Source organism: Octodon degus, unplaced genomic scaffold (assembly GCF_000260255.1).
Source record: "Octodon degus isolate 3935 unplaced genomic scaffold, OctDeg1.0 scaffold00035, whole genome shotgun sequence".
NCBI classification, from domain to species: domain Eukaryota; kingdom Metazoa; phylum Chordata; class Mammalia; order Rodentia; family Octodontidae; genus Octodon; species Octodon degus.
Genome location: NW_004524611.1, coordinates 14,513,412 through 14,524,948, shown reverse-complemented (window position 1 = coordinate 14,524,948; position 11,537 = coordinate 14,513,412). Strand labels below are relative to the sequence as shown.

At 51.0% G+C, this 11,537-nt stretch overlaps 1 protein-coding gene across 3 annotated transcripts in view; it reads right to left on the bottom strand.

The window, feature by feature from the left end:
• Rasa4b (RAS p21 protein activator 4B) overlaps positions 1 to 11,537 on the bottom strand; it is a 27,079-nt gene that overhangs the window by 3,699 nt on the left and 11,843 nt on the right. For 2 of the 3 annotated variants that reach the window (XM_023714539.1, XM_023714540.1), the window contains exons 9-17: positions 10,543 to 10,660; positions 10,194 to 10,344; positions 9,836 to 9,900; positions 9,458 to 9,570; positions 9,042 to 9,234; positions 8,758 to 8,895; positions 7,935 to 8,079; positions 7,560 to 7,729; positions 5,753 to 5,890 (exon numbers count right to left, since the gene is read on the bottom strand). In XM_023714539.1, coding sequence (XP_023570307.1) covers positions 5,753 to 5,890; positions 7,560 to 7,729; positions 7,935 to 8,079; positions 8,758 to 8,895; positions 9,042 to 9,234; positions 9,458 to 9,570; positions 9,836 to 9,900; positions 10,194 to 10,344; positions 10,543 to 10,660 — 1,231 coding nt within the window. Of the gene's footprint in view, positions 1 to 2,464; positions 2,601 to 5,752; positions 5,891 to 7,559; positions 7,730 to 7,934; positions 8,080 to 8,757; positions 8,896 to 9,041; positions 9,235 to 9,457; positions 9,571 to 9,835; positions 9,901 to 10,193; positions 10,345 to 10,542; positions 10,661 to 11,537 lie in introns of all 3 variants that reach the window. The other variant, XM_004630457.2, reaches the window with a different exon arrangement.

Below are 11,537 nucleotides of genomic sequence, written 5' to 3'. Positions count from 1 at the left end.
AAATAAAATAAAATAAAAATAAATAAATAAAATAAAAATAAATAAATAAATAAATAAAATAAAAAACAAATTTAGTAATACACGAAGGGGGGGGGCTGGGAGATCAGTACCCTAGGGCAGGCAGGGACAAAGACTCCAAGACAGCCATTATTTATTGGGTGTATACAATGACCGGAGGGGCTAGCAGAAGATTCAAGATGGTGCAAGACTTAGAGGTCAAGATGACCCATCAGACACAGGTAACTCTGGGATACCTCAAGAGGGAGGAAAGGATTCCCTGCTAAGAAGGAAGGTTTTCTTCAGGTCTTACCACCTGTTCCGTTAATAAAGTTCCTAAATAATGATGGGGGAGGAGCAGCGACACAGTTCAGCAGCAGAGCACCTGCCTAGCCAGCATCAGGTCCTGAGTGGGATTCCCAGTACCAGAAAAAAAAAGTTAATGATAAGGGCTAGAAATCTGTACCTTATCAGGAACTATACAAAGGCCAAAAGCTTTTAAATCCCTTTTCACCAAAGCAAACAAGTCACATAACTGAGATCTAGATTTGCTAATAAAATAACCATGTAATGGATGATACAGGCTTGATGGGAATTATTCAGGAACTCTAATTAACACTGACACCTTAACTAAAATGGTGAATTGAATTCTTGGTTTCTGAAGGCAGGAACCTTAGATTTAGAAGATTGCGATAGGATTGGTAAAAGTTTAAAAAGAGCTCATGGCAGGGTTGAAAAAGTATCAAAAATATTCTCTGCTTGGGAGATGTTATCTTTCTTTTTTTTTTGGAACTGGGGATTAAACTCAGGCCTTTGCGCTTGCCAGGGAAGCACTTATTCTACTGAGCCATCTCCCCGGCCCCTTAGAAGATGTTTAGTAAGATGTTTTAGAACCTGTAAACCGTGTGCTGTCTAAAGTGCCAGTGCTAGCATGAATCAGGGAGGATGATAACAGAAAACAAAGATCAGATGGAAAGGAGAGATGAAAACTATAACAGGAAGAAGGGTCAATACATGGGAAGGTCACATCTCTGGGTGCTTCCCCTATAATAGGGGAAGAACTATGGTAGACACAGGCATTTGGGGGACTTGGCCAGGTCCCTGATAGATCATGACCAGGTTGAGGCCAGTCTGGGCTCCACAGTAAATTTGAAGCCTGCCTGATGTGAACTTGTCTCCAAAATATGTCCCCAAACAAATAAACAAAACAAAGCGTGGAAAGGCAGGCCGCAGGGATGGGTACCTAGAAAGAAGTGACTGCTGTGTGCTGGTTTTTCAAACTTGGTTGGGTCACCTGCCCTCTTTAAGCCTTAGGCCAGGGAGATAGCTCAGTGGGCTAAGCGCCTTCCTGGCAAACTCAAGGACCCAGGTTTGATCTCCCGTGCCACATGCCAGCCACTCCTGTAATCCTAGCACTGGGGAGGCTGAGACAGGAGGATCACTATGAGTCTGAACTGTACCAAATAAAATGGTCCGATAGGCCCTGCTTGTAAGCCACAGTGAGCTCCACTTCACTAGGAACAAGAGCATTGCCATGATGGTCAGAGTCAGGCTGCAGGGCAGGTCAACCACCCAGCAACGTCCTTATAAAGAACCACGAACCCCCATCTCTGTTCAACCAAAAATCCAGAGCAGGGTAGGTAAGAGGGGTCAGGCTTTGTGGCCTATTTCACACTGGGCTCTGGGGATTGAGGCCTGGCCTAGGCTCTAAGCACTAAGACTACTCTGTAAAGCAGCTGGGGGCAAAGTGGGGGGACACTCCCTTTTTTTCAGTACTAGGGGCCTTTGCACTGAGCTACATCCCAGGCTTTTTTCCATTTCTTATTTTGAGTCAGGGTCTCACTAAGTCAGTAAGTTGCCCAGGCTAGGCTTGAACTTGTGATCCTCCCACCTCTGCCTCCTAGACATGGAACAGGTCGTAAAAGCTCCAAAACTACTTTGTCCAATAGGGTAGCCTCTGGGTACTGGAAGCTATTTAATTAAAATTTAGAAAATTTGTATACAAGTTCCTTGACAGGCAAGCCACACGGCTCTGCTCGAGATCCGGGGGTGTGAGCTGTATGATGTCTACCGAGAGGGTCTACCACTTCTGTTACCACCAAGAGCTCCACGAGCCCCTTCCTGCCAACCTCTGGTGCCCGTGCCCCTGTTAGCTGGGCCCTCCTCAGAACACCAGTCACGCAAGCAGCTTCTCTACAAGATCAGCATTCCCCACGGGCCCGCCCCGATGTGCCTGCAAGTGCTGGATGAGAAGCTCCCCTGCGGTTCTAACGGCCCTTCAGGCCTCCTCGGTGCCTCAGCAACTTCACTCATGCGCACTGCACGCATCATTTCTGCCTGGTGTGGAGCCCTCGTGCTCAAAGCACCCAGAGGGTGAGCTACGCTTGGACTGGGTGCCCAGGTGACTTCTCAGGCAGGGCCCATGCCACCCGGCCTGCTAGGACACATGCAGAACAGGGGCTCCCACCTGTCCTGTCCTTCTGGTGACAGCAGCTCCATTTGTCCCCACGGAAGACACCAGGGTGATAGGAAGCCAGCAGGCTGACATTGTTGATGCTCACTTTCCGCAGTGCAGACAACCACTGGTTCAGCTCGTTTACACACTGTGGGGACAGCACCGTCACCACGCCTGGAAGCCATCCTTCCAGCCTGCAGCTCCCCCTGTCCTTCCATGGCTCTGAATCGATGGCCATAGCCTGGTGAGAGGAGACCCCAGGCAACCCAGCTCCTGCCAGGCTTGCTGTCACCTGTTCTCTGTGGCTCTGGATTCTGACCCAAAAGGGCAGCTGTAGCAATCAGAGTCCCCCAGAACCAGTGACCTCCTCTCCCCAAGCTTGGGACTGTCATTCTTGCAGCCTTCCTGTCTGTTCTTTGTCCTTATCCTTGTCCCAGATACACAGATACACCTGCCTCATCCCTCACCATGTCACTGTTCTGATGCCACCTGTCAGAGGTCCTCCCTTCTAAGAAGGGAGGCAGCCCCTGTCAGAAGGCAGCCCCTTCTAAGTCCCCTTTGGTCTCTTCCAAAGAGCTTGTGGGGCTGAAGCAGGAGGATTATCCCAAGTTCAAGGCCAGTCTGAACTACATGGTAAGCTGAAGGTTGGCCTGAACTACATAGTGAGACCCAAAACCAAACCCCAGTCTATCTTCCCTCCTCAGATATAAGCTTCATGAGAGAAGGACTCCACCACTGCATCCCTCACCTCGAATTGTGCTCAGAACCTAGCATCTTCTTCATATATTCGTATTTGCATACACATACACATACACATACACATACAGAGGTGCCTCACTTCCTGAACATAATTTATTCCATGATTCTGAAGAAGAGGATCAATTAGTGTTTGTGCTGGGAAGATGGCTGTGGTCATGTTCGTCACCGGATGCAGTTTGCAAACCAAGTCAAAATGTTGCCCAACACTTCTGTTTGTAAACCAAGTTATTCACAAACAAGATCATTTGTGAATTAAGGTCCCACTGAATACGCAGAATGTGCCCAAAAATGCACACACACTTCAGTAGTTCACCATACTAATAAATGTCTGGGGCTAGGCGTAGTGGTGCTCGCCTGTAATCACAGCACTCAGGAGGTTGAAGCAGGAAGATCGCTGAGTTTGAGATCATCCTGAGCTCAAGGCCAGCCTGAACTGCATAGTAAGACCCTGTCTCAAAATGATAAAAATAAATAAATAAATGTCTGGAAACTAACAGCCACCACTTTGAGCACCTCCTACAATTGTAAAGGCCAAAGGTAACATGTATTAATTTCATCTCAATAAATTTAGTATTAAAATATCTATATATTTTTTCTTGATGTATACATTTTTTGGCAGACTTTATCTACATAACACATACATTCCTTGGGGGGGTTTTTTTGTTGGTTTTTTTTTTGGGGGGGGGTTTGGCTGGCTCAGAATGCCTTCAGGGCAGGTTTGGCTGGCTTGAGTTCTGGGGATCGAACCACAGCAACCTGAGCCTGACTGCTTTGTTGAAGCAGCTTAAATAACTGAGCTAAGGGCAGGCCCCCTCATTCCTTGTTTAAAAACTGAGTTTTGGGGGGGTTTTTTGTATTTTAGTACAGAGTCTACTGGGTCTCACTACGTAGATTGGACTTGTAGTGGTCTGTCTGTGTTCAGCCTCCCAAGAGCTGGGATTACAGGCGCATGCCACCATGCCCAGTCTCAATCTCTGCCTCAAGGCTGGGGCAGGGGCAGGGCCAGCACAGCAGACCAGGAAGCAGGCACTTTAGTCCGCCAGCCCTAAAAACTGATTGCTTGGGGCTGGTGAGATAGCTCAGAAGACTAAAGCGACTGCTTAGGCAAGCTTAGGCAAGCACCTCTCCAGCCCTGCTTCGAGGGCCCCCCTCCAGCCCTGCCCCTAGGGCAGGCTGACTAGGCCACAAAAAACAGACAAACAAAAAACTGAGTTCTGTTCCTACGATCAGGTCACTGAATGAGGACCAATGAGGACCCATAAATGTGGACCTAAAAGAAAAACTGTCTGTAGTACATACATTACAATATTCAGAACAAAGAAATGGTCAAAGCAAACTCCAACTTGACGACTTTGCTTTTGCTTGCCTATCTTACATGCAGTACTGTAATGTACAACAACATAAAATTGTCAGCAAAAATTACAGTTCTGTAAAAACAAAGTACAGGGGCTGGAGAGATGGCTCAGTGGTCTAAAGCACCTACTTAGAACAAGCTTAGCAAAGCACAGTGGACCGCGGTTCAATCCCCCAGCACCACATGCCAGCCAGCCCCCCCCCCTGGTGGGCTGAGCTGGCCACACACACACACACACACACACACACACACACACACAATAAATAAATGTAAAAATAAATAAATAAATAATTTTTAAAAAAACAAAGTAAAAAAGGACATTGGCTATAAAGATGTACAAAAAAAAAAAGGTCATAAATCTGAACAGCATCCCTCAGTTGAAAGTCTGAACAGCTGTTCAACCAACAGGTTGTTCAACGAGGAACATCTGTATTTGTGCACATGTGCATGTGTATGCTTTTGGGTGAGGAGCCAGAACATGCTAAACATGTTCTCTGCTACTGAACTATATCCCTAACCTTCCAATTTCTGTTTTTCAGTACTGAGGATAGAACCTAGGACCTTTGTACTACAGCTACATCCCCAGTCCTTTTTTATTTCTTTTTACTTTGAAACAGACTCTTGTTAAGCCACCAAGTTGCTCAGGTAGACTCAAACCTGTGACCCTCCTACTTCTGCCCTCCAGAGTCCTGGGATCACAGGCCTGCACCACCCTGCCCGGCTCAATGGATACTTTTAAACGAATGAATACAGCCTGCAGTGCTGGCCCTACCACCCAGGGCATGCTGAGAGGGCAACTGAGACTGGGTGTGGTGGCGCATGCCTGTGATCCCAGCCCTTGGGAGGCTGAAAAACAGGAGGATCACTACTAGTCTGATCTGCGTAGTGAGACTCTGGAGACCCTGCACTAAATAAATAAAAAAATAAATTAAATTAAAAAATGAATAAGAACAGTAATAAACATATGAGCAGGGTATCAGAGCAAGCACCAGAGTCCCGCACAAGTGTATATGTGTGATTGTTACAGGCTTGGCTATTTGGAAGTACAATTTCCCACAAATGTGCCACACGCAAACTCCAAATCACAGGGACACATGCATTCATGTCAAAGCCTACTCCCACCCACCTGCACACAGAACACAGGGTCAGAGACTGGCTCCTCCCCGGGGTGCCCTACTCTGTCCCACCTTGCACTGCAGGTAGGCGGTCTGTGGTCGGCCCACGTCATCCGTGTAGATGACCTGCATGACATGTGAGCTGCCGAAGCTCTTCTCCTCCACCTTTTCAGCTGCACGGATGTTGGCCAGCTTGATGAAGGTGCTTTTCTGGGGTGAGCAAGAAAGGGGTGACTCAGGGTAGCTCCACTTCCTGCCTCTGGGCATCAGCCTCCCCTTCCCTTGCAGCATAAGGCTTTGCTGAGGACCTAGAGTGCTCAGGAGCAACCTCAGCCAGGACACAGCCATGAAAGACAGTGACCAGGCCCCGGGAGGAGTGGAGCCAGCCCAGATGGCCTGAGCTTTGGAACAGCAAACAACAATGGGTTTTCTCCCCAGGGCTCCAAACCCTGCCTGCACCAGGTCTGGGACCTGGTCTGTCTGTCCCTATACACTGACTGAATTTCCAATTGGCCTCTGCATTCCCAAGCTTTCCTATAGTCACTGTTAAAAGGAATGAACCCCAACTGAAACAGGGAGATGGTGTGGATCTAAACACCCACCTTTCTGGGGGGCCCCCAACTTGCCAAAGACAAATCAATGCCCCCCCTTACCACCCTCTCCATTTTTGTTTTGTGGTGCTGGGGGTTAAACACAGGACCTCCAATATACTAGGCAAGCACTCTCCCACTGAGCTTTAGCCCTAGCCCCTCACCTTGCCTTTATTTATTTATTTAGACAGAATCACTTTGTATCTCAGGCTGGCCTCAAACTCGCAATCCTGTTTCAGCCTCCCAAGTGTTGGGATTACAGGCAAGCACTATCACATTGGGCATAAAGAATTTGGTAACAGAGCTATAGACAGAATAACCTGTACCTGTGATAGTGAGTGCCCATCATCATTAGTATATAGACTTTTGAGAATCTCAGTAAAACAATCTGTGATCCAGACAAGATGATCTTTGCAATCCCTTCCACCACCGGCATTTGGGGATTCTACACTCCTGCCTCTTCCAGGAAGCCTTCCCTGGTTGCCCCAGGTTTCCTCCTTACTCTGGCAATGCTGTCCGGCCTGGCCACTGTCTGGGTCCTTGTTTACTCCTGCACCTTGCATGCCACAAAACTCCAAGGCTTCTGAGCTACCAAGTAGTTTTGGGGATCCCAACCAGCAGGCAGCAGCATTATGGGGAGAACCAGATGCGGTCATGTGACCGCACGTCTTCGAATGGGGATTAACAGCAGCCATCTGGAGAGGTGGGCTTCCCCGGTGGCAGCAAAGGCCCATCTTGGGGAGGCCCAGCTCAGAGTGGACATGACAACTGTGTCCCAAGTGTCCTGGTCAAGCTGCCTGACTGGCTGTCACAGATGGACACTTAGGGGCTGGAATTAAAAAATGTCTATGTGGCAAGACCTTTTAGTCCTGGAGCATGGGACATGTAAACACAACCCTAGGGGGTCTCCTGCAAGAAGCTGTGCTCCGCACCTAGGGGGACCTCTAGGCTGGCTCCTCGAGGTGACAATCTCCTTCACCTCCCCCGTGCCACACTCACTTGCTCAGGTGGACAGCGCATCCCCAGGGCCTGGATTCCTAGACCCAGGTAGCCCAGAAAGAGGTCTCCAAACCTTCTTGGGGGCAGAGAGCTCAAAAGGGAGCAGCCCAGGGGACACAGCAGCTCCAATAATATCACCTGTCTATCTGGTATTATGTGCCTGGCCTCCGCTGAGATCGTCTCATCCCAGTGTCAGCAACGTGCGCACAAAGTAGGGGCCCTTTTTACATTTACGGAGGAGACGCTTCCCTGTGTACACACATCTGAGGACAGCTTCCATCCTGACCCACCTTGGAGCTGGACGTCTTGGCGAAGCTGAGGGCTTCAGTGGTGAGGGAGAAGTGCAGCTTCTTGAAGGAGGAGGACGCGAGGGGGCCCTTACCCTTGGTCCTGTGGATGAAGAGGGGCCCCTCCTTCACCAGGGGCGCCTGCAAGCTCAGCGTCCGCAGTTGTTCCAACTCTGAGGGCGGAGGAGGGAGGTCAGAATGAGAAAGGAGGGCGGGGAAACTGATGGAGGAAGCAAACCTGGGGGTGGGGGAGGCCAAGAGAGATGGGCAGTGATGGGCGGAGCTATAGGCCAAGTCCAAGCGAACCTGAGACTGGTGGAGCGCGAGCTAATGGAGCTAATCCGGTAGGGCTGCGTGGCTACACAGGCAGGCACTCACCCTCCTTCTCCCCTATGTCCACGAGTTTAGTGATAAAGTCCTTCAGCTGTGCCACACCCTGGCGCACGGTGGGCTGTAATGGCTCCATCCAGGCCTCTTTAGCCCTGGAAACTGGAGCATCCATGTTGCCCACGTTCTGGACCGCCTGTGGGTGACAGCCAGAAGGACCAGGCTTTGTGGGTGCACTGCAGCCTTGCTGTAGAGATGAGACAAAGGCGGCAGGGTCTCTGCCCATGGGCATATCCCCAGGTCCACAGAGGATCAGCAATCAACGGATCATGGCAATGAGGCCTTTAATGGGATAGAGGCCTGTGGGCACAATCTATGGCCTTCCTCTACAAGTGTCAGTTTATTTTGTGGTACTGAGAATTGAACCTAGGAGCCTTGCACTGAACTACATCTCCAGCCCTTTTAATTTTTATTTTTTGACAGTCCCCCAGCAAATTGCCCAGGCTTGTGACCCTCCTGCCTCAGACTAGCAGAGTGCTGGGGTTACAGCTGTGCACGCTGCCCAGTTCCTCTACAGCTTTAATACCAGAATGCTGTATTAGGGACCCCACTCCGGTGTTGCTGAAGAGTCCACAGACCCAGGCTGGAAGACCTGGATTTACCAGATAGGCCTAGAGTGACCAACATCTCCTCGGGAGCCTGTCCCCTAATCTCTGAGAAAGGCTCAGTGAATGGAACCATGAGAAAGCCTTGTGAATTATAAAATGCAGTTCCAGGTAAGGCCTTTTCGGAGCCAGCCAGGGTCACAGCAGTCCAGCCCAAGCCCTGATACACTAAGCAGCTGGGCATCCAAGCCAGATCCACAGGCCCGCACCTTGGCCAGCAGGAGCAGAGTGCGGCTGGTGCGGGCGTCTGCGTGGCGCTCGCGCAGGTGGAAGAGCTTGGGTGACATGATAGCAGGAGAGAAGAAACGCAGGCACAGGAAGCTTGTGACGGCTATGAAGGGCACATTCTGGAAGGGAGGGGAAACAGGAGCTGGAATCCTCCAGGTCTGGGCTCCTGCCAGCACCCTCCTCGCCTTTCTGCATGACCCCGGCCCTAACTCTCCTTTGGAACCCTTTGCTCTTTCTGCCCCAACCCCGCCGGCAGGGGGCGCACCTCATGCTGGGTGTCAGGGAAGCGCTTGCGCACGCGCTTGAACAACTGGCGAAAAGTGGCGCGGACGACTGCTGGGCATGCGCGAACCGAGCGGCACAGTGCGCTCAGGAGCGCCCCCAGGTGAGCCCGCAGCGTCAGTGCGCTCTGCTCCAGAACCTCGGCCTCGCTTTGCGGACGATGCAGCCCGGAGCACCTGCGCGCGCCGGAGTGGAGGGACAGAGGCGCGAGGTCAGCACCCACACATACGTCGCGGGAGTCAGGAGCTCCCGGAGACGCATACGCTGAAACATAACAGCCGAAACACGGACATGGACAACGCACAGGTGGGCAAAGCAACGCAGGTAAACCCAGGCAGAAAGCCATAAGCACACACTTGCAGATCAATCTGATTGCGCCCCCCACCCCCGCGGCCTCACCCTACATCCTTAACTTCCACTTTGCTGGGGTCCAGCTCCACGTATTTCTTCTCTTCGAACACCCTGTCAATAACGGGGCCCAAGACGCCGTGCAGATACCGCATTCCCGCCACCTGGTGGCCACCACGAACCGCACTGGTCAGTGTCCCGCCTGCCCTGCACATCACCTCTCAGCAGCCGGCCCCACACGCACCATCTACCGGCATTGTCTCCCCCTCCCCCAGACAGGTATACAACCAGGTGCCTCAACAAGGTGCTTCTCCACAGTGAACGAAGCACTTGGCCTTCAAAGGCCCTGGGCACTGCAACGGAAGGGGCCTCGCTGTATCTCAGTGTCCTCATCTATAAGGAAGGGATGCCATTTACCATGCACCTCACCTTCAGAAAAGACTCCATGGACTTTGAGGCCAGAGAGTTGCTCCGGAACAGGGTGTTGGCCTCACCTACAAGCAGAGAGGTGATCAGCAGGGGGCTGGGCAGGATTCTGAGGGACGTACAACGGTAGACCACCTAAGTGGTCTGCGTCCATGGACTGGGGATGTAGCTCAGTGGTAGTTTGTCTAGCATGCACAAGGCCCTGAATTCAATCCCCAGTACCACAAAAATAAATTAAGGACATCCTCAGCACCCCATACCATCCCACCTCTGCCCTTTCTCTTTGCCCACCGCATTCCTAGGGGCACCATCAGCTGCTGAGAAGACCCTTCCCCCTGCCTGGGACAGTTCCCCGCCTCACTGGTGCGACCCAGCTCCAGCTGAAAGAGCAGATCCAGAAATTCCTTGGCCAGCCCCTGCCCCAGGAAGAGCTTGAGCAGGTTGGTGGCCACCTCCTGGCGGCACTCGGTGCTGGTAGTCTCCTCGATGACTGGGATCAGCAGCCCTGGGCCCTGCAGGAGGCAGCAGGGAGAGAAGCAGGCCCTGCTTGAGGACCACAGAGCACCACAGGAAGGGGACAGGCCATGTGCCAACACCTTACCGGGCCTAGAACTCAGTTTAGTACTCTGAAGAATGGGTTCAGAAGGACAGAGAGGGCAGGTCCACTGGTCTTGGTTCCTCTTCCCACCTGCCCCCCACTTCCCCCTTACCTGGGTGCCCAGCTTCACCTCCTGGCACAGCAGCTGTACCAGGGGCTGGTAGCAGCCAGAGGACAGCACCGTCTCGTCCCGCAGCCGAACCTCCAGCTGCAAGGAGCCCAGGTTGCCCCTGGAATGGGCAGCCTGTGACCTCTCCACCAGGGACCTAGGCTGCCCTGGCCAAGCCCCCTCTCACTGTCCTGGACCTCTGCCCCTCCAGCCAGAATCTAAGCATCTCTTCCTGCCCTCCAGATGCCTTGCTCTTTCTCTATCTGGAAGGTCCTTCCTGCCTCAGGGTTCATGGAAACTCCATCTGTTTTCAAGGTTTGGCTCCCTGCTGCCTCCAGACTCCTGTGGACTCCAAGTTTGACACCAGTTGGTTTGCTAGGCTGCCTGACCTTGGATCTATAAACACCTGAATGGTGGGAGTAGCTCAGTGGTACAGTGTTTGCCTAGGATAGACGCCACCCTGGGTTCCATCCTAAGAATGCAAAAATAAGCTCCCAGGGCTGGGGAGATGACCCAGTGGCATAAGCACCTGCCTGGGAAGCGCATCATCCCAAGTTCAATCCCTGGTACCAAAAAAAAGCTCCCGGATAACACTTTCCTGCATACACTTTCACCAGGATGGTTTCCAGGGCACGGTGGTACACACCTGTAGCCACCTCACCTGAGGAAGCTGAGGCAGAAGGATCTCAAGTTCAAGCCTAGCTTAGGCAATTTAACAATTTAATTTAGTGAGACCCTATCTCAAAATTAGAAAACCAAGGAGGAGAGATTGAGTATAGTAGTTCCTTGTTATTTTGCAGTTCAGCTTTCATGGACTCAACTGTTTTTGGGGTTTTCAAAAAATATTAACCTAAATTACTTATCAGGGATTTTTTGTTATATCACGGGATTTTGCAGTACCATACAGTATACATATGTTGTTAAAATTATGTAGGTTTATGAGTTTATAGAATGGTTAAGAACATTAGAAATGTTTTTTAACTTTTTTTTTTTTTTTT